We start from the raw sequence: 27,281 nt of genomic DNA on the forward strand, positions 1-27,281 counted from the left end.
CCACAAAGGCCACAGTCCCATTGAGATGTATTTTCATCTCTTTCCCTAGCCCACTCTTCGTCTGACATGGCAAACATGATGGATGGTACCATCTCCTGCAGTTGTTGCACTCGATCTGAAATCAATTTTTAAATCACATATCCAACATCATTAGATTATGCTTTCACGAATATACTGATCATTGCACATCTGAAATCAGATGTTTTCAAAATCTGTATCCATTATAGGTGCTGCTGTGACGTGTAGGTGTGGTTGAACCCAAAATGCAGAGGCGGATGGCCAGTTTTAACAGATTTATTGAACACTGAATTGTGCAGGAGGGAGGGGGAAATCCACGGGTCCAGAGTAGTGAGAGTTAAGGGGAGAGAGTGCTGTGGCTGGGCTGTGGTGGAGCGGTGAGGGAGGCACTGAAAAGGAAGGAGAGGCAAGTTAGTAAAAGGTTTACACAATAAACACTGGAAATGCACGAAATCTTCCAGAGAGCGTGAGCCGTGAGCTGGAGGTTACCACTAGCGAGTGGCAGGCAAAACTCTGGCACTGAGGGGAGTCTCCGGAGGTCTCTTGTAGAGAGCACTGATGATTAACTGTGATCAGTCTCCTCAGTACCGTGGGGGAGGGTGGCAGCCTCAGGGGAAAGCACAGTGAAGTTAGCAGCAATAAGTCACGAAACTGGAAACTGGAAATGTCCAAAAACAAAACTAAGGCAATGAATAAACAGCACAGCTACAGCCATCCTTTTGGATGGTGTGTTTGAGTGTAGCTGGCTGCCACTTAACACCCACCCAATCAGTCTTCTGATTCTGCCTCATTCTGAAGAACTGGCTGTAGTGATTGTTGAGGAATTTAAACAAAATCTTAGCCTGATTGTTAATATAATTTAATTGAGGGCATACTTTGCTACAAGAAAGAAAAAAATTAAAGACAAAATAATTGGAAACAACAGGTCTAAACAGATAAATACATATTATTTAGTGTTAAATAAAAATTCACCATTCTGTATGTAGTTGACAGATATAATTTATTAAAAACACACTGAGGATCTCCGGACAGTAGTATGGATTTTCCTTACAATTTCCATTCATATCTTGGCCATCTGACTGCTGATTTTCCAGGACATCTTCGAAAATAAGTCGAAAGGGTGAGTTTGAGAGAACAGCTTTAGCTCTCTTTGGTGGTTCAGGTTGTGTTTTGATTGACTGTGTACTGTAATCACCCGGACTGCTTTCTCTAAGCTCTAAGCTCTTTGTAACTAACTCAGTGGAGGACCTAGTTGCAAAAATCCAAAAAAGTGACTGCAGAATTGAGATTGCTGCTGTTTATGAGATGTGCCACATAATGATTGGCATATTCCTTCAAGCCTTTATCTCTGGTCTTCCTAGAAAAGGACACTGAAACAGCCTTCAGGATATGTGCTGAGCACAGATGGAGCACAGGGATGGCCTTCAGCTCTTTCTTGGTAAAAGAGCCCTGAATGATTTTGTACATCATGTCAAGGTATCCCAGAACATCTTGCTTGTTGAAGGCCAGCTAAACACCTTGCATTAGAGCCCAACTGTAGTCAGCTTCTATTTGGCTTATGTTATTTACTGTAATTCTTCTTCCTTTCGCCAAAAATTTCATCAGCCAAAAAGACAGATTGGCGACTGTGTGGTCATTGGTGAGATTTCACAGACAGGAAGACAGGAAGAGGAGGTTTGTTTCTTCCATCACCTGACAAACAGAGGGCATAAAAGAGTACTCTCTTGGGTTGGTTGGGGCGATGGCGCACAACCCCACCAGTGGCATTAAGAAAAAGGGTCACTGGATTACTTTGACGGATATGCTGCACAAGGATTGAAATGCCTTGCTAGGTATAAAAGCGGACACTAAAGGGATCCACTTGCAGATGCAGAATGTAACCTTGACAGAAAATGTAACCAGGTTCAGACTCTTTCATTATCTGATGGGTCAGTATCAGCTCCATCGACATGTCATCATGAAGCCTTGTGCTCTTCTTTATCTCTGCTGACACTACCTTTAGTATGTCTACGATCCAGAGCTGGGCATTATCTTGTCCCGTTTGTCCCTTTTTATTTGCATTTTAAATGCCTTTGGTCCAGGTTGTGTAGGTCTGATCTTTGGATCTCTGGACATGTCAGTGACCTCTTTGCCATCATCCTCTTCACTCTCACTAACATGCATTCCATGCTCCATGGCATCAGACTCAAGGGTGGCTTTCTCTTCACTCTATGCTTCTTCATTTTTGTCAGTGCCTGTGGTGGATTTAAGCACTGATGTATCGAAAGAGCCAGGGTCTTCACCTTGCACAGGAGCTTGTGGCTTCAGTTTTTCAATTGCGTTAGCATCTTAGCTAAACTTTAGCTCCGCCATCTCAACAGGTGAGATTTATGAGCTGCCGTAGTTCTTAACTGCTTTCCTCCAAACTGTAAAGACGGGCGAAGCTACCTAGTGTTGCCACCCAATCCGTCCTGGAAACCCGATTTGTACTGTGCATGTGCAAACACGCGTCTACATAAATTAATTCTAACCATAACCAGTGGAATATAAATGCTAAACCTAACCCCAGGAAGCTAATTAATTAAAATATAAACCTACCCCAATGAGCTACCCCTAAATCTAACCAGTGGAAATTAAAATGCTAAACCTAACCTAAAGCTAATTAAGGCCTATCTAAACTAATCTAAGTTAACCTTAAACTAAGCAAATAGCACAAGTGGGCTGCCGAGCAGATGCAGACACGTGTTTGCACATGCGCAGTACAAATCTGGTTTCTGGACGGATCGGGTAGCAACACCTATGGTGCTTCTCGTAAACAAAGTTTTGTCCATCCTCGCCTCCTCTCTCCTCAACTGACCCGGAAATTGTTCACCCTCTGCCATGATGAAGGATCTTCCAATTCCTTAAATGCACCTGGAGGAGCGTTGAGCGAGGAAGCACTAGTGTATTCTCCACGGACGCCTTTTTATCAAAGGTGCAACGTGATTGGTTTGGAGGCACGGCATCTGCCAGACTGTTTATATTCTTGCAGCACTTATTTTCTAGAAATAAAACCCTTAAACAAAGATAGATTAAATAATAAATATGTTTTATGTTTCAACTTTATTCAGGATGATATGATCTACAGAATTTCGGCCTCACTAAGGCAGAAGTTTGTTTACTGTTCCTATTTAACTAAAAAAAAATCAACAAACTCACAGAGCTCTGTCATTTTATTGCAATTTTTTTCTCCATTTTTATTGTGAGTCATCACAAAGGTTTTTGAAATCTTTTTAAATATTGGTCTGCTAATGTTTGGGCTATGATGTGAATCAGCTGATCATCAGTACCTGATGTTGCTCAGACTGATGCTGTGAAGGATTTCTCATTCACCAAGTTGTGCCTCCTCTCTCCTCCTGTCTCTTCCTTGCATCTCTCTTTCAATTCCTCGCTGGGTGGTGCTAAGACGCGAGGAAACGACGCGAATGGAGGAAGGAAGGATACCAAAATGTGAAATGAGAAAGACTTCTAGCGAGCACCTACGGCAAACGGAACTCTTGTTTAAAGGTAAAAGGTCACCGTGAGTCGCACGAGATTACAGATGCTGAGCCAGAGCATGGCGGAACAGGCTACGTGAACAAGCAGCAGAGTTTCAGTGAACCAATCTCTAACGTCAAAAGAGCAGTTCACGCTGCATTTTACCGATTCAGGGCCCCGCCGACCATACACTCGGACCGCTGACGTCTAGATCAGGTAACCGATCCATATCGGATTATCTTTACACCACTAGTATGCATGCACGTCCCTCTGTAAAAGAATCCTTGTGCAAAAAGTGTGGCACTTAAATGCAGTGGAAATACTTCGGCAAATGTCAATATCTGAACAAGTATTAATAGAGGATGAATAATCAAAAGATTTAAAACATGGAAAAATCTGCCTTATTCAGAAAGCCCTGCAGCATCTCTACTGTCAGCTCTCACATACACACATTGTAAAAGTTTGAGAAAGAGAAACTCAGCATGAGTTTGATCAGTGATTATTACAAATCTGTAAGAGACATCAATAATAGGAGTCATTCCTAAATAGCTGGAGAGGTTGTCTGTATTTTAAGTCTGTATGTGGAGGAGAGCTGAAGATATAAGAAGGAGTCAAAGAGGATTTAAGGAGTTTAACCATTTGAAATAATGTGAAGTTTTTTTAAGACGAAGCAGGATAGTTGAGAAAAGTAAACAGAAAAAGTGTGACAGCTGAAAAGTGCAGAAAAAGCTAAAGAGTTTAATAGTTGATTTTAAAAAAAGCATAAGAAATGGCAAAGTGATAATCAGTTGGAATAAGTGCAAAATTGCAATATATATATATATCCCAATTTGTAATGGCAAAAGAATATGTAATTATAATAATAAGAAGAACAAAAATAAAGAACTTTATGACACTAGAGTGTAAGCATTCCCACCAATGATTTGCTACTTTGTCCTGTCTCTTCAATAGTTTTTTTTTTTAATTTAGGGTCCAAACTCCATCATGTTCAGTAACAAGAAAAAAATTGAGTGGTTCTTAAATATTTGGGTTGGGGTTTCTCTTGAAGAGGAGGTGGTGGGTCAGACTGAATCCAAACTGAGTTCAGTGTGGAAGTACAAAATTGACAGTCCCTTGAGCGTGCACCTCTTCCATTTAATAACAACTTTAACATTGTAATATGTGGAATTTCCCTCTTATTCACTGGCAAGGACCACACCACAACAGAATGCGATTAAAGTTTTAATCAAGGTTGATAAGAATGTGCAGCGAGACTGTTGTGATGGAAGATGAGGGATGTGGGTAAGTAGTTGTAGTCTAGTCTGGGAGATGCATGAAGGCTCGGCAGAGGGAGACTCAGGATGGGGGTTCCGTCTCAGGCGTCATTTTGCCCAAGCTGATCTCGACCTAGACTGTAACTAGAATTAGATAAGTCTTTGGTGAAGCGAATGGATGAAGGAGATTAATGAGTTAGAGAAGGGACGGAGGGTGGGCTGTAGACTCTCAGGCTGATAGCGTGACGTGGGTTGGCTATGTTTAAGTAGGCTCGTCAGGTGATTGAGGGTGTGGTTTCGGTGTGGCCCTGCTCCTGAACTTAAGTTAAAATAAATATTAACTGCATTTATTGATACCCTAACAAGCTGCCCAACATATATACTGGTATTAAGTACGTTATTGCTCTCTGCTCACTGTGTTTTTTTACTGTTTGTGTTCCTCCAGATGTACCGCAGCAGCATGTGTCGATGGAGGAAGAGGAAGTTGTGGATGAGAGGCAGCTCTGTGACCAGGAGAGGAACTCCAGCGTGGACCAAGAGGAGCCAGAGCCTCCACAGATCAAAGAGGAACAGGAGGAAGAGCAGGTCACAGCAAGGCAGGAGACAGACATGTTCATGTTGACTAACCTTAGTGAAGGACTACAAAATGAACAGCTTTCTAATGGCTCTCATGTTGCTGAGAATCAAAATCCCTCTGGAAATGAACACGAAGACTCAGAAACATCTAGAAAATCAGAACCAAAAAGCTCATTTGTAACTACCAGGAAGAATGTGATGCATGTGGTGAAGACCATAAGAATAACCCTCTGTGTGTCCACTCTGGTGGGAAGATATATTCATGCAAGACTTGTGGGAAAATGTTCAGCTCCAAGAGGAACCTGAACAAACATACAAAAACCCACACAGATGAGATGTCATATTCATGTAAGATATGTGGGAAAGAATTCATTTTTGTTAGTAGTTTAAAAGCCACATGACACACACAGGTGAGAAGCCATTTACCTGTATAACATGTGGCAAGTCTTCCACAACAATCCAGAACCTGAAAAAAATATAAGAAAACACACACAAATTAGAAAAGACAATTTGGCAGACACCAAACACTTCACATCAACAAAAACACACTAGCCCCACTGTGAAGCATGGTGGTGGCAGCACCATACTGTTGGGATGCCTCTCAGCAGGTGGCCCTGGAAAGCTTGTTAAGGGAGAGGGTAAAATAAATGCAGCAAAGTATAGAAAAATCCTGGAGCACAATCTCATTCTGTCTGCAAAAGAACTACAGTTCAGAAGAAGATTTATATTCCTGCTAGACGATGATGAAAAGCATACAGCGACAGCTACACAGAAATGACAGTTTCACGATCCCTGTGCAACCTGACAGAGCTTGAGCAGTCAGCAATCAGCATATATATATATATATATATATATATATATATATATATATATATATATATATATATATATATCCAGTGCTTAAAGGGATACTTCAACATTTTGTCAAATTTGGCCATTGCCATAATCCTATAGTCTTAGTAATAGGTTAATTACCTTTAGTTGTCCGTGCAAGCTATTTTTAGATCGGCACTGCTGAGTTCGGAGCTGGACACAGATGGTATTTTTGGCTGTCCCTCATCAAACTTAAAGCAAAATGCAAAGCCTGAACTGCCAAGTTACTACGGCACTGCCCCACTGTGTCACTCCGCCCAGTGGTTTACTCGGAAAGTAGTTCCGAATATTTGCTTCATGTGTCGTAATTATACGTTATTACTTTGTCCTGTCTCCACACTGCGGAGACAGGACAAAGTTCAGGAAGGAAAAACATTACTGTGTCCCCTCATCTATCTGGGCTTTATGGCAAAGTGACAAGATGGAAGCAGGAGGCGGAAATCAATAAGGGATCAAAGAAGTTAAAAAGAGAATTGAGGATACAAAAAATAAAATAACCTAGCACCTGCTCTTTCTTTTGTCTGTGTGAATCATCGAGATGATCACCACTATGAACTGCAATAAATGTTTTTCCCAGTAAATCTGCTTTTTCTTTATCTGACACTACCAATTCATCTCCATTAACCAAAGTAGGAGTTTTACCTGACTTGATATTTCCATTCATTTGTTTAAACATAGTCCATACATTATATACAATTTTGTTTCTTTGCCTATGGTGGAACAGAAATCCCTCCATGATCTCCTTTTACTATCTTCAATTATTTTCGGAGCAAAAGTCCTTTTTCTTTGAAATTGTATAAGGTTCTCTTGAATAATGTTTTCTTTAACTTTCTAAAAGCCCTGTTTCTCTCTTTAATGGCTCTGCTGCACTCCTCGTTCCACCAAGGAACTACCCTCCTCCTGCTCCTTGTTGTTTTCTTTGAGACAGATTGATTAGCAGCATCTAAAATATGTTCAGTTACCTGTTTTACACAATCATTAGTATCTCCTTCAAGACTTCTAGAACTTGCTGAGGCTTCACAACAATATCTACGTTTCTTCCATTCAGCTTTATCGAAACAAAGAGGCCTAGCCTCAGCTCCAGGTGCCTTTTATAAGGTGAGCTGATTGAATGCAGGGGGGAGGGGGCGAGTGACAGGCTGCATTCAGCAGCAGCAGCAGCCAGTCCTTTCAGCACTGCTTACCACAGTAAGAACAGTTTTTTTCACTGTAGGGGGTTTGTTTTTCCATATAAAACTGCAAAGAATTCTATATAGTTGCATATGAGGCTCTTGATAGTCCTGCTTTGCCTGACAACAGTCTTCCAGCTGTTGCTGATTGGCCAATCAGCGCAGCTTAAGAGCTGTTGGAGTCCACTTATTGTAAGCGATGGCTGAGGTCACAAAGGCTTTGTCCAGTTCTTTCTTCTGCAGTCTATTTTTGAATGTAGCTGTAACACAGTGTGGCCTTAGATTTTGCTTAATTTTGATTAAACCACAACACGAACGATGAGTTCAGTCGAGGGTCTTCGAGAGTTTATCACAGAGAGACTTACTGCTGCTGCTGAAGACATTTTTGTTGTTTTTAGAAGAACTATTGTCGAGTACGAGGAGGAGATCCATCGTCAGTACAGTCTGCTGGATATCGCCTGGAAACCTCACATCTACCTGCACAGAATAGGTGAGAAACTGTGTGGTTATATATATATATATATATATATATATATATATATATATATATATATATATATATATATATATAGATATAATTTTTTATTTATTTATTTATTTATTTTTTTTTAATGATTAAATTACCCCAGGGGGGATTGCCGGTTCTAATGGTTATGTCGATGTAGACAGGGGCAGACTGGGGGGAAGTGGCCTGGGAGTCATCGACAGACTGGAGCCAGCCAGCTGGAAGCACACATTTCATGTAACTTGATGAAAAAAATCTATGCATTTGGTGTTTTGACTATAATTCATACAGTTATGAACAACCTGAAGAACCCAACTGAGTAGCCTACAAAACACTGCAGTGATTTTAATGCCTATAGATGATTGGTTCAATAATCTAAGGACCTATCGATTTGCCAGGCTGTTGGACAATGGACTATCTATAGCCTGAATAAACCACTAGAGGGCAACATAATTACAACAAGAAGCCATTTTAAATGACCTTTTTTTTAAAAAATACATTAACAAAGCTAACAACAAGTGCATAAAAACTTAACCCAGAGCATCTATGAAAATGAAAACTAAACTGAAAATAGTAAACTGACGTGTGAAAAATAAAAAACTTGAAAGGTGAAGAACATTCACTTGATTTTCCTTACTCAAGCACCTTTCCTCTTGGTCCTTACCAATTAACAAGTAAGTAAATAAGTCAGTTTGTGCCAGTCTGTCTCAAACTATCCCCCTCTTGATTGTGTAGTATAAAATTGAGGGACGTAAGGTGCATTGAAACTCAACAACACAATGGTATATAGAGTACTCATCCATGTAGTTGCTTAATGAAGGCTGGGTTGAAGTGGTTTATGCTGACAATGGGGCAGGGGTAGAAAGTAACTAATTACATTTACTCAAATTACTGTAATTGAGTAGCTTTATTGTGTACTTGCACTTTTTGTGTAGTTTTTAAAATCACTATCACGTAAGTATTTTTTGAGTGTATTGTTCTCACTTACATTTTAAAAACCATCAAGTACTGAGTAAAAACAAAAACAAAAGAAAAAAAAACGCTAAAAGCCAAAAGGAGGTCCAAGCTTTTGATCAACAACATAAAAAATGACAAGTCATCTGGCTTTCGCAACACATAGCAGTCAGTACATGCATGTAACAAGAGAACGATTCCACATTTCTTCCCTAAACAGCTGCTGCGTTGTACTTTAGGTCAGGTCAACCATTATTATTGGAATTGCATGCCTGAACAAATTTCGGACGCAACTTTTTTCTCTAAATCATAGCGCCACCTGCTGGCAGCATGAAGTACTGTATTCATATAATTGCCTCTAATTCCTCCAAAATTGGAGATATTGCATTCAACCCTTATTCAATTTAGGAAGTTTCATTGGAGTAATCATATTTGTAAAGCTCACACGTCTGCTTGTAACTCAGTTGCCACAACAAAGGATCCTTCGCCATGAAACAGGAAGTACTTATTTGAAGAGCTTAAATTTCTTTTAGAGCCCTGAAACTTGGCACAAACATGCTCAGTGGAGATAAAAATATTTCAAAAATTCAGCCCCTGCAGCAGGTTTAACCTAGGATTTTGAAATGCTTGAGCTTATACATCAACTCAAGATCTACAAAAAAGCCTCTTGGACCTATGCTGTAAAACAAACAGGAAGTCCGCCATTTTGATTTTTGTGGTCAAAAGCAGCATATTGCAGATGTCACATTTTTCAAAATTCCTCTTGGGGAATTTATCCAAATACCTCCTAGTTAGGTATGTTGTAAGAAGACATATCAAAGTTCAAAATTTAATTGGAACTTTTGCATTACTCAAAGGGGCATGGCCATGGTCAATTTTTCTTTGCTATGAACAGGAAGTAGAATTATCCTGGGCTTAGAAATCTTGCAGAGTCTTAAAACCTGGCACAAAAATTCATAGTGAGAATCTGAGATGACTGCCCTTGGTGTTTTGGGTGGGTTTTGCTTACTGGCTCAGTGGCGCCCCCTACAAAATTTCAGAAAATCAGCCCCTGGAGGACATATTACAATTACATAGACGTTTGAAAACACTTGAGCATGTGTGTCATCTCAGGACCTACAATTAAGCCTCCTGGATCTATTTTTTAAAACAACAGCAAGTCTATTTTTTTTTTTTTCCATTTTGCGTTTTGAAAGTTTCAAAAGCATTTCTTCTCTTAATGGAACCAAAACTAAGGCTACGCTGCCATCTTGTGATGATACAAAATACTGCAACACTATTTAGGACAGGGTCGAAACAGCAAACAACCCATTACAACATTTGTATCTGTTTATCCATGAAAATAAGAGAAAATGATAAACTGAGGAGATATTAAAGCACTGAAGAAAATGATGAAAGAAACTTGGACACATCTATAGCTCTGTATTTGCTCCTCTGATCTATCTTAATCACCAATGATTGGATCATTCAGTCAAGACTTTCAGCCACTCGGTCATTTTTCTCCTGTGGAGTGAGGCTGCAAGCATGCAAGAGAGAGAGAAAGAGCGGGGGGGCTGTAAAGTTGACAATCCAGTGATTTGTTCATATTTTGGAGCTGCATTCAAAATTTTCAGGGCTCATGCCTCCCGCCCATTTGTTCAAGAGACAAGATGGCCGACATGGGCACCGACATACATCCAATCCATACTGGAGGTCTCAACCAGAAGTTAGTTAATCGCCGCTCGCTCCATCACCCCCACTCGCTCCCGACTGCTTCTTCCCCTGCTGCAGATAGCAGCGGATGCTAACCGTAGTTTAGAGTGAAGCTACTGCTCTGCCATGGACTAAACCTGACCACTGATGGCTTTCATACTCACTGAAAAGGTAAGACAATACTTAAAACCATGTGAAATGTAATGTATTTTGGAGTTATCTTGCCCTTGTTAGCATGCGCGCTAACGGGAATGCTAACGAGCTAACACCAATGTGCAATGTTGGTAACTTTTACTTTCTGGATTCTGTTAATTATATCAGAGTATTTCTGGTTTATAGCTTTGACCACATAGTTTGTGCTAAAATACTAACTTTATAACACTGCTTTCTAAGAGTGATGCTCTATAAGCAGAGCTAAGATACTGTTATGAATGAGGTTTGTAAAGAAATACTAGTTGATAACGTTGAGTCATTAGATCAAATAAAATATAAGAACACTGTAGGTAGTACTACAGGATTATGATTGTAATGTATTGCACTGCTGTCTAAATATGGATGTATTGTTTTTCCAGATACAAGGAAACAACAGTGATGGAGTCCAGGCCCACCTGAACCTTCACCATGAAGCAGATGGGATTATCACATCATCACATCATCCTGCGTCAGAAACTGGAGATAATCTAAGAGGTATGCACATGTAAACAGTGCTTCTATGCATATACAACAATGCTAGATATTTCTATATCAGATAACAGAAATACTCAAAATCTGTTTGTAACATAACAAAAGCTGAACGATGTCAGGCATGGCTGCGAGACTCCTAAGAAACAAGGACTCAAAACTCAGCTGAGCCCTTGTTCAGATGAGGGAATGTCAAACACATGACCACAGTTCTAACATCTCTAATCATCATATTTATGTGACATGCTACAGTGGAGAATTTTAGAATCCAGTACTTAGTATAATCATACCAAAGCACACTTTACCTACAATACTGTTAAAACAAAATGTAGTCGTATTCGTGGGGTGTCATCACAGTATGAATACCGTACTTGTCAAAATTATACAAATGTTTATACCTTATATCACTGCTGCTGCATGTCCACATAATGCTTTTAGCAATTAAATGAGTTGAAAGTATTTTTTCCAGCTCCTGCACACCTGAGCTTTCTTTTCAGGTAGCTCTTATTCAGCATCGAGGTCTTACATGGGCCAAGATCTGCAGATTTGAGCTGGAACAAGTACTTCCTAAGAGGAATGGTTTGTAATACTGCATTTACAAACTCCTTTTCTCTCTCCCTCTCCCTCTAGAAGAACACTTCAGCCACTGAAAAGTGAGGGCAAAGTCAAGAAAACGGTGGATCCAAGCTCCATTTGTTTATTTATTATTTTTTCACAAAAAAAAATCTGCATGGATATAAATCTGTATATGAAAATTACAAAAATCTGGGTTATAATGATCTGATATTGCAGTAAAAAATAAAGCTTTTGAACAGAAAAGAACTTAAGGTAGTGATTTTTCGTAGTTGCATGCATGGATAAAACAAATGGTGCACCCTTTTATGCTAGACAGAAATGATTTAAAATGATGTTCTGTGAGTTTTTATTACCTGCACTTGTAACATGTCAGGTCCTTACCCTTCTAAATAAAGTTCTTGTATTGTATTGTATTCTTCTGATGACATGTTACATGTAGAGGAAATAAACATTCACAGGAGCATTATCCACATGTGACATGTGGAAGAAATAAATATTCACAGTGGCATTATTGACTGTGTAGACTTTGTTTTTGTGGTGCTGATATGTTTTTTTAATTGAATGAATCTTGTTGTCAGGATCAGTTAGCATGTCTCTGTAGTCACAGAAGGTGCCCCATGCAGGTTGGCCACGGTTTGGTACAGTTGATCTTGCTGTCACAGGCAGGTTTGTCCATGGCATTGAGAATAACCCAGGTTATCAATATCTGAAACACTTCCTCTCCTGCTGGGATGGCTGTTGACACTGTGCCTGGAAATCGAGCAGCACACAAAATTTAGATCACCTGTGCTCAAATAAAGTGGTTGTTTATATTTCTATAGCCCTTGACAAAAATCTGACACACCTGCATTTCTGTTGTCCTCCTCACTGACAGATCCAGCTCCTCTCTGAGTCTGTCAGAGCTCTCCTCCTCTGAAGCTGCACATCCCTCAGAGTTGGAGCCCTGAGAGTAGAAATACAATGACTATCATGAACAGTTTTATCACTCATTTTCTCTTTATCACATTCTGATTTAAACCATGATAAACCATAAGGGTACAAGGTTTGATTTCTGTTCTCAAACTAAAACATCCACAACGTATAGCGTTACCCCCACATGAACAAAATTGACAGTTTGATTGAGTTTTACCCCAGAAATAATAAGTCTGAGAGTTATGTATTTGTTATAATAATTGTGTATCTGTCACTAATGTATTTCCTTGCCTTCACCAATATGCAACACTGTTTTGGAGCAGTGAAGCTGTTGTTTTGCAGACGTGACCACAAAGTAAATATCAACAAAGTAAAAAGTACCTTGTAAGAGCACAGCATCAAGCTAAATAATTATGGAGCTCTTATTGTTGCAAAGTATGTGCAAATTCGTATTTGCAAGTATTTGCAAATCAGCGTTATGTCAGAGCAAATAATCAAAATATTAAAACGACTGTGTAGTGTGAACTGTAATAGATTGAAATGAATATTTCGTTAGGCCAGTCGTTTTGATCACACGTTGAAGCAAATTTTCAAGTCCTATATGTTTCCTGGCCAGGTGATAAGAAGTAAATGTTTAGGATATTGCAAGATTTGAACCCACGACTACATAATTGAAAACCCACAACATTACCACTCTACGACTTCATCTGCCTATCCATCATTATCGAAGTAATGTGATTTAAATGTCAATATTGGTCGGTGCCATTGGGCTCTGTACAAAATAGACAATCTTTCCCCTCCCCTGTTATTTATATAAATATAAATGTTACAGACCATTCCATCGATCTTATTGCTAACATCACCTGGCTCATACAGCGTCATAATGGGGATTTCTGTTAAATACAACACAATGAACCCCTGTCTTGTAGAAATGGCAATTCAATCACTGCTGTGATACCATTTTGGAGATAAGGAACTCATTATTTTACTCACTCTTTCAATTCACTCTGAAAATATGAATAATAACAACAGCAGTATGATACGATAACATTTCTCCTTCCACACTAACGTTATATAGAGACGCTACTAAGTCTTAACTGCTGCCTCAGGCCTATGTGATGAGAAAGGCAGCCTTGCCTGTGAGCCTGCGCTGAGGGCAACAGACCCAGCCTCTACGCTTACAGATCTAAGTACACGCTTACAGATCTGACTACAAATCGTGCGCAGTACAAGTGTTGCAAAAGTCAAGTGTGTATGACAGCCAACTGAGAGGCAGATTCTGAACCAAAATGAACTAAGTCCACAATTTCAAATTGGTCTACATATGTGCAGATTACTGCACACATTTGTGCACAATTTACAAAACTTTCCACACATTTGCAAATCTTTACATGCATTTGTGGAGTTGTACACGCATTTGCAGATCTGTGCACACATTTGTGAATTTGTACACAGATCTTTGTACGCATTTGCAAATACTTTTGCAACAATAATAGCGCCATAGGTAACGATGCTCAGCACAGCTGTGTCTGAGCACTAAACTTATTAATTGTGGCGTTGTGTGTTACAACTGCAGCTTATTTAGCGAATGATTCTGAGGCTCTGGGAAAGCCAAGTTTGATATCAGTGAAGCTTGTCAACTAATGTTAGCTGACGCAGTCAGTGTACATATTACAAGGTAGTTATATAAAGTCAATACATCATAAAAATGTCACTAATATGTTCAGTTTTGTGCTCGGTAGAAGGCTGCTGATGAGATAAATAATAATAATAATAACTTTATTTGTATAGCACTTTTAAAAACATGGGTTTACAAAGTGCTTTGACAAGTGCAGAAGCAAGCAGAAGAACAAAGCAACAACCCAAAGAAAAGATAAGAAGACAGAACATGACATGCAGACAACATCAGCAGAATCCACACATTTAAAGAAACTAAACAGGAATATGGATGAGATAGTAATTCATCAAGATCAATATACATCAAAACCTAGATGTCATGTGAAGGCATGCAAACTAAGACATCACAGATATCAATCAGAGTGCAGACATGAAGCCATTCTACACAACTAAGACATCATGAACATCATCAGGATGCAGGCAAGACACAGACACCAAGTACCATAAAACAATAGGAACAATAGGAACCCAGGCAATGCAGGAACCAAGCTGCACAGGCTGAGACCGAGAGGACCAGAATTAAAATATGAGAAATTAAAAGAGAAACAAGGAGGAGTTAAAAAAAAAACAGGAGATAAATGAGAAAAAGCAGTAAAATGTAAATAAGAGGGCAAAAGCAGATAGTAAAGCGAGGTAAAATGAGCTGTAAAACTGTAAAAGCAGTAAAATTGATACATATTATAACAGAGGTAAACAAAAGGGAAGGAATAAAGACAAAAAAGCAATGACGTGAGGGAGACAGTAATGATTAAAAACAGCCAGGGGGCAAGGAAATAAAATGAGGTTGACAGGGAGTAAAGGAGAAATTAAGAGGAAATTAAACTAAAACAGGTAAGAATCTGTGAGAAGATAATAACCAAATAAGATGAAGACGAAGATGACATCACGTAAAAGCAAGTCTATAAAAATGAGTCTTAAGATGTGATTTAAAAGATGTCAATGATTCTGCATGCTTTATCTTCTCGGGCAGGTCGTTCCAAAGTCGAGGGGCTCTGATGGAGAAGGCCCTGTCACCCTTAGATTTAAGTCTCAACTTTGAAAAGACCAGTTAGCCCGCGCCCGAGGATCTAAGGCTGCGGGTTGGCTCATAGGGGGTTAAAAGTTCTCGTATATAGATTGGAGCCAGACCCTTCAATGCTTTAAAAGTAATTAATAGGATCTTAAAATCAATTCTAAAACTAACAGGAAGCCAGCATAAAGATGCTAAAAGGGGAGTGATGTGATGTTGTCTGTTAAAACCAGTGAGAAGCCTAGCTGCTGCATTCTGTACAAGTTGGAGGCGAGAAAGTGATTTCTGGGAGATACCGGAGAGGAGTGAATTACAGTAATCTAATCTGGAAAAGATAAAAGCATGGATGAGTTTTTCCAGGTCCTGTTGAGTCAGTATTGTTTTTATTTTGGAGATGGTACGTAGTTGAAAGAAACAAGATTTAACGACTGATTTTATGTGATTATCAAATGAGAGGTTATTGTCGAATGTCACACCTAGATTTCTGCCAGTGGATTTGATGTTAGTTGCTGCTAGATGACTCAGGTGGCTGTTGATGGAGGGGGAGAAGTGGGGATTAAACAATATGATTTCTGATTTTGAGTTGCAAAAAGTTTTGTGCCATCCAACAGTTAACATCATTTAAACAATCTGTAACAGCAGCTAGGCTTCTCGGGTCCTCAGGTCTCAGGGGCAGGTATATCTGTGTGTCGTCTGCATAGCAGTGAAAGGAGACTTTATCATTCTGGATTATTTCACCAAGGGGCAGCATATAAATAGAAAATAAAATAGGACCTAAAACCGAACCTTGCGGTACACCACAGGTAAGAATAGAGGAAGAGGAGGAGTGGTTACCTATGGTGACTGCAAAGGTTCGTTCTAAAAGATACGAATAAAATCATCAACAGTCGTAACACTATCATCATTTCCTCGTCTCCTCTGTATCAGATAGTGTTTCACCACTGTGTCAGCAGTCCAGAGTCAAACGTAAATTATTCTCAAATATAAACTATAAACTTTCAGAAGTGTAACTTCACTTACCTCCTGTTAACATGATGCAGGTAAATCCTCTCCCAACTCACGTTAGCGTTCTGCATGTAGCAGCAGACGGCCAGCTAGCAGGCACGTCCAGAGCGAGTGAGCCCCTTTAATATTAGTTTATGTAAACAGTAAAAAATAAAATTTAAAAAAAAAAAAAAAAACGCACTGTAAATCATTGGTGGTACTGCCCAGACATTATGCATTGAGCATACAGCAATACATCACACGAAGAAGAAACTTCCGCTTGGGACTTCCGACATGGATTGGATGTATAGCGACGCCCATGTCGGCCATCTTGACTGCAGTTGGGTCCCTCTCACATACCCCATGGATGCAGCACACCTTGTTGCTGGCACTCAACGGTTGCTACACATCCGCGGTTGTGACACAACCCGACAGGCAACGGGTTGCGAGGGCCCGTTATCGTTGCTTGCAGCTTTCATTTTCTGAATGTTATTTTTTATTATTATTTGTTCATCATCATCCCGATATTAACTTGCCAAAACAGCCTGAACCAAGATAAATAAGAAAGTTAATTAAAACGTGCTAACACATTTGATCTTGTTACGTCTTAATGAATTGATTTCTTAATTGAAGAGGATTACCGCACATTGTAGTTTTTCCTCATTTCAGACAGGCCTAATACACACTGGTTAATTTCAAACAAACAGTAACATTATCTATAGGCACATTAACAAATACAGGAAGCACTGAATAATGTTAATTTTGGACTCTGTTAATGCTAATATTAGGCTAGCTATCACTATCTCATTAAGGTCATTAAAAAGTGAACTAGAATTAGCCAAATGAGCATTTTCACGAAAAGCATCACCAAGTCCCGACCACAACTAACCATTACGTTGCTGGGTCTTTGGTTTGGCTCTGGAGACCACTTTGTAATCTACTCTGCCGTCTCAGACTCTGGGTCAGACTCATCATTGCTGGACTCAGGTTCATGTCTGGAAATTTCCAGCTGTTGAGGATCACTGCTGCTAACGCTGCTGATGCTGGCAAAAGCAACATCAGATCCTTGTCTGCTGGTGATGGCTGAGCCTGAACGATGACCATGCAATGCACCTTCCTCGAATGCTTCCTTTCTCTCTTAACTCTCTTGCGCTGGCTCACTCATGTCACTGCTGTTTGATTGACAAGTGACAGATGCAACAGCCTGAGGAAACGGGCGGGACACACCCACAGGGACCAAAGGTGATTGGTTTTCACCATAGGTAGTGATAGGTGAAATTCCTGAACTTCCTTACAAAACACAGGCATAGTGTATCACAAAAGCCCAGCCCAGCCCCCTCCCCCCACAAACAATTCCTTGAAAGGGCCTGTGTCCACATCACTGTGGGCCATAGGCCCTGTCCACACAGAGACCAAATCGATATATTTCTGTTTTGTTTTTAAAAAGTTTTACATAAATAGGGGACGTTTCAGGAAATATCCGTGTAACCACGGAACCTCGGAAAACGACTGGAAACGCTGTAGTATATGTGACCAAAGCTGGTAAAAACTCCTGCAAGTCATCCGAGGTCATTTTTGAGTATTTTACACATTATGAAATCGTAGATTCCAAGCTTTCAAATGGTGTATCATACACCCTAATCTGAGCATATTTGACAAAGATATGCTCATTTGAATGTTAACTTCTAGTTTCTGTTTGTTCTCAAAGTTTCAGGACTTTTCCTACCTTCAGGCAGGCCAGGTAATGGGCATGAATAATAGAGCCACATTTACATAAAGTCCACCCAAACCGAGCTTCTGAATGGGACTGGTGACGCTCATCAAAATATTCCCATAGGAAATCTGCCTTCGTCAAACTTTCACTGTCGAGTGATCTTGAAGTTGTCCCAAGTCTGTTGATAATTCTTGCTGCTTCTTCATCGTCTCTTCTACTTTTCTTCGCTGCAGGGCACATCTTGAGGCTTGTTGATAAAGATGATAACTAGAAACAGCTGTAGTTACATGCCGACAGGGGTTGGAGTTTGAGCCATGTGGTGTTTGTTATTGTCCATCTCAATGAGTGAAACTGGGAACAATGCCAGGCTGAGTGGCCAATTATCACCCAGCAGTTTCGCTTTCCCCTCCCCTCAATCTCCCTGCAGAAGCTACGCAAAGAGGGCATTTTTAAACACAAAATTAACACTTTTAAATATCACATTTGTGTTACTTTTTTCATCTAATGAGTAGTTTAAATGTCGGACCTGCATAAAATGCGAAAAAATGAAAAATGATCGACTTTGTATCCATTTTTCTCAACCACCAGAATGCCGACCTGCAGGAACTTTATCTGGCTTCGGTCACATATATGCCAAGCCTGTACATGGCGCTGTATTGCTTTCACAGAAATGCACCAGAAGAGAGAAGAAGATCACAGAAAACTGCCCCAAATTTTCTCCTACTTGCCCTCCTGGTTGTTCACCGCGGTGGATTTAAGAATATCTGGAATCTGTTGATCGCGGTGGTGGTAAAGGAGCATCCGATTTTGCTGTAAAAGCCATAATAAGCTCAATAGCTTCTGCAGCATGAACACACCCATGTAACCCACCATTGTTGTTTTGGTTCTATATGCATATGCGGGGTAAGTGTGCTGCGCTATGTGTAACGTAATCGTTTCAAGAAAGATGCAGTTGGCTGTCCACATGGAGACGAAACGGTAAGCTTTTACATATTGGTTCACTCTGGGACCCATTTTGAAAAAATAGCGTTTATGGTCTCTAAAAAACACCTTTTCTGTGTGGATGAAACACTGATACAACAAAAAACCTTTGCGTATACTCCTGAATTTGTCTCTGTGTGGACGAGGCGGGGGGCATAGTCGTGCTTTCCTTTCCCCCCCTTTTCTGTTTTTTTTCCCTTCTTGCCCGGCCAACTGGCCCATCAGCCTGTTGGCCCACCGGTGAAATCCCCGGCTTCCCCGTATGTCAGTCCACCTATGGACGTAGATGCTGTTTCATAAAAGGAAGGCGAAAGATTTTTTATAGGAAATTGTCACAGTTTAAAATAAAATGTAAGTTCTTTCCCCTGTCTATGGTCAGAAACAGGCGAGCAAAAGTAAAAAAAAAATACTTTGTTTTAATCTTCCATTTAAGGGTGTTGAAATAGCTCTTCATTTCCTAAACAAGACTTTAACTATTGTAGAAACTAGTGGTTGTCAGCTGGTGAGAACCTCTTTCTGTTGGATCTTAAATATTTGCAAAAAAATGTGGCAGCATTCTTTGTATGGAAGCCCTAAATTGACATAAAGTAAATCCATATATGTATTCTTATTTAGATTTTCTTATGATGCTAAGTAAATTTAAGTATTTACCTCAAGATTTCTTCTCATTTGTCTAATTTTCTTTGGATAATAAACCTGGTTTTCCCAAGATAACGAAGAAATTCTTCAGGAAAAGAAAACATTTCCTTGGTATATTGAGATAAGGGACCAAAATAAGATGCAAGCATTAGGGGTGCTAATCTCTCCTTCTCAAGACGATTCGATTCAAATCTCGATTCACAGACTCAATTTGATTCCCTGACGATTCATTAAAAGACAGAACAATTCAGTCCGATACAATCTGATTATAGAATCATGGTAACTTTTTGCTTTAACAAAAATTGGCAAAATTTCATAATAATCTAAGTTTATTTGATCTTATTTATAAAACAGACTAAATGCCAGGCCTCCTGTGCTAACATTCTGAAAATATGTTTAAGAAAGTTTTCATCACACCCAGGTGTCTTACTCTGACATTCAATTGGGAGATAAATTTTAAAATAATATTGAAAACAGTCAAATTAAAACAGCTTTCTATACATTTTTCCTTTCATAATTCCTCTTAATGTGAGTGTTCAGTCTACATGTTGCAAAAACATAATTATTTCCTTTCTCTGTGTATCTGACCGTTCTTGATTGTTTTCATTCTTGAATTAATTCACTGGAGAACAGCTGATCTCCAGCTCAGTGAAGTCCTCTCTGTTTCCTCTCATATTATTATGATTATCTTTACACCACTAGTATGCATGCATGTCCTTCTGTAAATAGAAAAAAATAATCCTTGCACAAAAAGAGTGGCACTTACATGCAGTGGAAATACTTCTGTAAATGTCAGTATCTGAAAAAGTATTAGTAGAAGACGAATAGTCAAAAGATTTAAAATATGGAAAAATCTGCCTTATTCAGAAAGCCCTGCTGCAGTCTCTGATAGCATCTCTACTGTCAGCTCTCACATACACACATCGTAAAAGTTTGAGAAAGAAAAACTCAGCATGAGTTTGATCAGTGATTATTACAAATCTGTTAGAGACATCAATAATAGGAGTCATTCCTAAATAGCTGGGGAGGTTGTCTGTATTTTAAAGCAGGAATTAAGTCTGTATGTGGATGAGAGCTGAAGATACACTGCCTGGCCAAAAAAAAAGTCGCCACCAAAAAAGGTCACACACTAATATTTCGTTGGACCGCCTTTAGCTTTGATTACAGCATGCATTTGCTGTGGCATTGTTTCGATACGCTTCTGCAATGTCACAAGATTTATTTCCATCCAGTGTTGCATTAATTTTATAATATTGTTGATGGGAGAGTCTGACCACTGCGCAAAGCCTTCTCCAACACATCCCAAAGATTCTCAATGGGGTTAAGGTCTGGACTCTGTGGTGGCCAATCCATGTGTGAAAATGATGTCTCATGCTCCCTGAACCACTCTTTCACTATTTGAGCCCAGTGAATCCTGGCATTGTCATCTTGGAATATGCCCATGCCATTAGGGAAGAAAAAATCCCTTGTTTAAGAAATGAGAAGTTACTCATTGCATCAGCTGGGGTTAAATAACTTGTTGCCAGCTGAAAGATAATCGCCCATGCAGTAATTATCCAATAGGAGACTCACACCTATTTGCTTAGTTAAATCCAGGTGGCAACTTTTTTTTTTGGCCAGGCAGTGTATAAGAAGGAGTCAAAGACGATTTAAAGAGTTTAACAATTTGAAATAATGTTAAAAGGTTTTTTTTTAAGACAAAGAAGGATAGTTGAAAAAAGTAAACATAGCAAAAAAAAGTGTGAGATAGCTGAAAAGTACAGAAAAAGCTAGAGTTTGTTGATTTAAAAAAAAAAAAAAGCATAAGAAATGGCAAAGTGATAATCACTTGAAATAAGTGAAAAACATAAATATCCCAATTTGTAATGGAAAAAGAATGTGGAATTATAATAATAAGAAGAAGAAAAATGAAGAACTTTATGGCACTAGGGTGTAAGCTTTCCCACCAATGATTTGCTGTTTTGTCCTGTCCAGCGTTTCCGCTAGACATTATTGTCCCCGGTCAAAATGACCGGCAGTCCTCAAGAATTCCGGCCATTTAGAACAACTACTGGACATTTGCTTTAACATTATTTTGCTGCATTAACAGCAGCAAAATAAATAAATCTGATATTCTGTGATAGATCGATACTTACAAGTCTGCGCTAAATGGGAGAGAGGACACATTTTTGTTTCCAGACCTGTCTCAAAACCGAGACAGTAGAAACCAAGCAAACAGTAAACCTGAGTAATTATTAACGCTATTACAGACACATGATTAGACCCTAGAACCGACTGCACAAAGACTTTCTCTTATTTTTCTTTGTGTAAGTGGTTTAAAGTATCAAAATAAAGGCTGCGCACTGTTCCTTACACACGCAGTCAGTTACACAATATACGCCCACGTTAAACTGATAAACAACAACGTTACCGTTTAGCTTCACATTAGCACAGTTAACCTGTTAGCACACTGGCTGCTACTATTAGCAGCTTACAACAGCCAAATACCATCCTCCACCAGCATCCAAACATAACTTCCCAGTGCTCTGTCAACTAAACACGGTGTTAAAACTCTACATTTCAAATGAAAAATGAGTCTTACCGTCAGTTGTATTAGTCTTCATGATATCACTGTAGCATCTGCTAAACCAGTAAATCCAACCATCCTGGTTTATTTTGACTAGTCCCGAAAAGACAAAAGCTCCACAGCAGATAGCCCGGTCCAATCCTCCACTCACTAACGGCTTATCCAAGACTACTACTGCTAATTAGCCGGCGTAGGCCTCTCTCTCTCTCTGCTGCATCAGTGTTTCAGCCACTCAGCTATAGTTCCCTTCTTTTCAGCCTCTTCATTACTTGCAGCAATGAAATACTCAAAATCCCCCCATACTGATTTTGATATTAAGCCTTTGGTTAACCAGGAAAACCTCACTTAGATTAAAATTCTGCTTTACGAGAAAGCTCTGGTCAAACTTTCTCACTTTCCCTGCATAGTCTCCAGCAGTATTGAGCATGCGCAGCAGAGAGATCACTTTGCTTTGGCGTCATCGTGCATACATAATTAGCCATGTGCTTGCTGTCTGAGGAGATAAACAACCCCAGCACCGCAGGACAGTAGATGTAGTAAGATTAAGCAACTTTTAGTTTATATTAACACATTTTCGCAACATATCTTCTAGGTTACACAAAATATAATATGCAAGTATTCAGTATTCACTTATCTGGTAATTTGCATGTTTTCTACCAGACATTTTGACCAGTTATATTTTTATTTACTTGACTTCCACCCTTTTTACCAGCCAATGACCGGCAATTACCGGCTAACGGAAACTCAGGTCCTGTCTCTTTCAGAGGTTTTTTTTTAATTTTTTATTTAGGGTCCAAACTTCATCATGTTCAGTAACAAGAAAAAAATTGAGTGGTTCTTAAATATTTGGGTTGGGGTTTCTCTTGAAGAGGAGGTGGTGGGTCAGACCGAATCCAAACTGAGTTCATTGTGGAAGTACAAAAATGACAGTCCCTTGAGCGTGCACCTCTTCCATTTAATAACAACTTTAACATTGTAATATGTGGGATTTCCCTGTTATTATTGATACCCTAACAAGCTGCCTAACATATATACTGGTATTAAGTACATTATTGCTCTCTGCTCACTGTGTTTTTTTACTGTTTGTGTTCCTCCAGATGTACCGCAGCAGCATGTGCTGATGGAGGAAGAGGAAGTTGTGGATGAGAAGCAGCTCTGTGACCAGGAGAGGAACTCCAGCGTGGACCAAGAGGAGCCAGAGCCTCCACAGATCAAAGAGGAACAGGAGGAAGAGCAGGTCACAGCAAGGCAGGAGACAGACATGTTCATGTTGACTAACCTTAGTGAAGGACTACAAAATGAACAGCTTTCTAATGGCTCTCATGTTGCTGAGAATCAAAATCCCTCTGGAAATGAACATGAAGACTCAGAAACATCTAGAAAATCAGAACCAAAAGAAAAGAAAAAGCTCATTTGTAACTACCAGGAAGAATGTGATGCATGTGGTCAAGATCATAAGAATAACCCTCTGTGTGTCCACTCTGGTGGGAAGATATATTCATGCAAGCCTTGCGGGAAAAAGTTCAGCTCCAAGAGGAACCCGAACAAACATTCAAAAACCCACACAGATGAGATGCCATATTCATGTAAGATATGTGGGAAAGAATTCATTTTTGTTAGTAGTCTGAAAAGCCACATGAGTACACACACAGGTGAGAGCAGCACCTGTGGAAGAAAATTCACCCACATGTCAAAATTAATAGTTCATAATAGAATTCACACAGGTGAGAAGCTGTTTACCTGTGAAACATGTGGCAAGTCTTTTGGAACAAATGAAAAATTGAAAATCCATATAAGAACACACACAGGTGAGAAGCCGTTTACCTGTGAAACATGTGGCAAGTCTTTCGGAACAAACCAGAACTTGAAAACCCATATGAGAACACACACAGGTGAGAGGCCGTATTCCTGCAGCATCTGTGGAAAAACATTCCCCAGGAAATTAGCTTTAAAAACTCATAAGATAATTCACACAGGTGAGAAGCCGTACTCCTGCAGCACCTGTGGAGGGAAATTCACTCATATGTCAAGCTTAGTAGTTCATAAAAGAATTCACACAGGTGAGAAGCCGTTTACCTGTGAAACATGTGGCAAGTCTTTCAGAACGAACGCGATCTTGAAAATCCATAGAAGAGGACACACAGGTGAGAAACCATTTACCTGCAGCATCTGTGGAAAAACATTCCCCACAAAGTCAGGTTTAAAAATACATTACATAATTCACACAGGTGAGAAGCCGTTCAGCTGTGAAACATGTGGCAAGTCTTTCGGAAGGAAGAGTAATTTAAAGGTCCACATGAGAATTCACACAAATGAGAGGCCGTACTCCTGCAGCAACTGTGGAAAAACATTCCCCAGGAAATTAGCTTTAAAAACTCATAAGATAATTCACACAGGTGAGAAGCCGTACTCCTGCAGCACCTGTGGAGGGAAATTCACTCATATGTCAAGCTTAGTAGTTCATAAAAGAATTCACACAGGTGAGAAGCCGTTTACCTGTGAAACATGTGGCAAGTCTTTCAGAACGAACGCGATCTTGAAAATCCATAGAAGAGGACACACAGGTGAGAAACCATTTACCTGCAGCATCTGTGGAAAAACATTCCCCACAAAGTCAGGTTTAAAAATACATTACATAATTCACACAGGTGAGAAGCCGTTTAGCTGTGAAACATGTGGCAAGTCTTTCGGAAGGAAGAGTAATTTAAAGGTCCACATGAGAATTCACACAAATGAGAGGCCGTACTCCTGCGGCATCTGTGGCCGAGGATTCACCCATATATCAGAACTGAAAGTTCATAATAAAGTTCACACAGGTGAGAGGCCATTTACCTGTGAAACATGTGGCAAGTCTTTTAGAAGAAACCAGAAATTGAATATCCATATCAGAACACATACAGGTGAAAAGCCGTTTACCTGCGTTACATGTGGCAAGTCTTTCAGAACAGACACAGAACTGACTGTCCATATAAGAAAACACACAGGTGAGAAACCGTTTACCTGTGTAACATGTGGCAAGTCTTTCAGAACAAACCAGAGCATGAAATTACATATAAGAACACACACAGGGGAGAAGCCATTTCCCTGTGAAACATGTGACAAGTCTTTCAGAACGAACACTCAGTTAAAGTACCACATGAGAATTCACTCAAACGAGAGGCCCTTCTCCTGCAGCATCTGTGGCCGAGGATTCACTCAGATGTCAGAATTGAAATCTCATAATAAAGTTCACACAGGTGAGAAGCCGTTTACCTGTGAAACATGTGGCAAGTCTTTCAAAACAAAACAGGGCATGAAATTACATATAACAACACACACAGGTGAGAAGCCGTTTACCTGTGAAACATGTGGCAAGTCTTTCGGAATAAACCAGAACTTGAAAACCCATATAAAAACACACACAGATGACAAGCCGTTTATCTGTGTAACATGTGGCAAGTCTTTCAAAACAGACACAGAACTGAATATCCATATAAAAAGGCACACAGGTGAGAAGCCTTTTACCTGTGAAACATGTGGCAAGTCTTACGCATCAAACCAGAACTTGCAAATCCATATAAGAACACACACAGGGGAGAAGCCGTTTACCTGTGAAACATGTGGCAAGTCTTTCAGATCAAAGCAGAACTTGAAAATCCATATAAGAACACACACAGGTGAAAAGCCGTTTACCTGTGTAACATGTGGAAAGTCTTTCAGAACAGACATGGATATGAAAATCCATAAAAGAACACACACAGGTGAGAAGCCGTTTACCTGTGAAACATGTGGCAAGTCTTACACATCAAACCAGAACTTGAAATTCCATATAAAAACACACACAGGGGAGAAGCTGTTTACCTGTGAAACATGTGGCAAGTCTTACGTATCAAACCAGAACTTGAAAATCCATATAAGAACACATACGTGTGAGAAGCCGTTTACCTGTAAAACATGTGGCAAGTCTTACAGAACAAATGCAAAATTGAAAATCCATATAAGAACACACACAGGTGAGAAGCCATACACCTGTGTAACATGTGGGACATCTTTCAGACAGAAACCACATTTAGAAAAACACTCAAAGGTTCACAGTCGCTGAAGAAGCTATGAAACATGTTGCAGGTCTTTTGGATAATCATACCTTTATGCTTGTTTAAATGTGATGAGCTCACAAAGATGAGAAACTGTAATTTTGTTAGATCTGCAGTAGAGGATTCTTAGTATTGTTGATAATTTTGTTCAAGTGATCACAGCATTTTTTTCATTGAAGAGAAAATAAACATGCAGTTCCTTTACAAGAGCGCCATCATGATGTTTCATTGTTTTTATCACGCCACCCTGGTGATAGCCAGAGTTAAACATCTCATGTTTTTGAGCCATTGTTGTGAATAAACTTGAAGAACTCATCAACAAATTTTCATCAAACTTTGTACATACAGAAATTACAAAAATACTCACCCCCTTGGATGTTTTACCTTTTTATTGATTTTATAAATCAGTCGTGGTCAATATAATTTGCTTATTTTTTGACAAAAACCAAAAATGTGAAACCTGTTTAGTGTCAAAGTGAGAACAGACTTCTACAAAGTAATGTCTATTAAATAAAAATACATAACATAAAACAAGTGACTGCATAAATACTCACTCCCTTCAAAGGTACTGACCTAATTTAACAGAGGCTGCTAGTAGTCTCACAATTAGTGAAATGAGAATCACCTGAGTGCAGTGAATGTGTCTCAGTGATTGTAGCATAAAGACACCTGTGTCTGGAAGGTCCAGTCGATGATTCATCGGTATTCCTGGCTACCATTACACCATGAAGACAAAAGAACACGCCAAGACACTCAGAAAAGGTTATTGAAATGTAGAAGTCAGAGGATGGATACAGAAACATTCGGTTAGTTCAGATAAATCCATCATCAACAAGTGGGAGGAATATGGCACATGTGTAAATCTGCCTAGATCAGGTCGTCCTCACAAACTGAGTGTGCAAAAAGGAGACTAGTGAGAGAGACCACCAAAACA

General features: G+C 39.5%; 1 protein-coding gene and 1 long non-coding RNA gene across 3 annotated transcripts; one reads left to right on the top strand and one right to left on the bottom strand.

Moving 5' to 3' along the window:
- Positions 1 to 278: 278 nt before the first annotated feature.
- LOC121520622 lies at positions 279 to 7,264 on the bottom strand. The gene is made up of 4 exons (XR_005992791.1): positions 7,178 to 7,264; positions 5,769 to 5,808; positions 508 to 625; positions 279 to 407 (listed from the first exon to the last, which is right to left on the bottom strand). It is a non-coding gene; the product is annotated as an uncharacterized LOC121520622 (long non-coding RNA).
- LOC121520621 (zinc finger protein 721-like) lies at positions 7,252 to 26,520 on the top strand. Of its 2 annotated transcripts, XM_041804168.1 has the most exons (3): positions 7,252 to 7,403; positions 7,783 to 7,874; positions 23,372 to 26,520. In XM_041804168.1, exon 3 carries the CDS (start codon positions 23,395 to 23,397, stop codon positions 26,353 to 26,355), a length of 2,961 nt encoding a protein of 986 aa, XP_041660102.1. In that variant the 5' UTR covers positions 7,252 to 7,403; positions 7,783 to 7,874; positions 23,372 to 23,394; the 3' UTR covers positions 26,356 to 26,520. The 2 variants fall into 2 exon arrangements, with proteins under 2 accessions (XP_041660102.1, XP_041660101.1); XM_041804167.1 differs by lacking the exon at positions 7,252 to 7,403 and having other exon boundaries at positions 7,596 to 7,874.
- Positions 26,521 to 27,281: the final 761 nt, after the last annotated feature.

The sequence above is a fragment of the Cheilinus undulatus genome, linkage group 13, assembly GCF_018320785.1.
Source record: "Cheilinus undulatus linkage group 13, ASM1832078v1, whole genome shotgun sequence".
Lineage (NCBI taxonomy): Eukaryota > Metazoa > Chordata > Actinopteri > Labriformes > Labridae > Cheilinus > Cheilinus undulatus.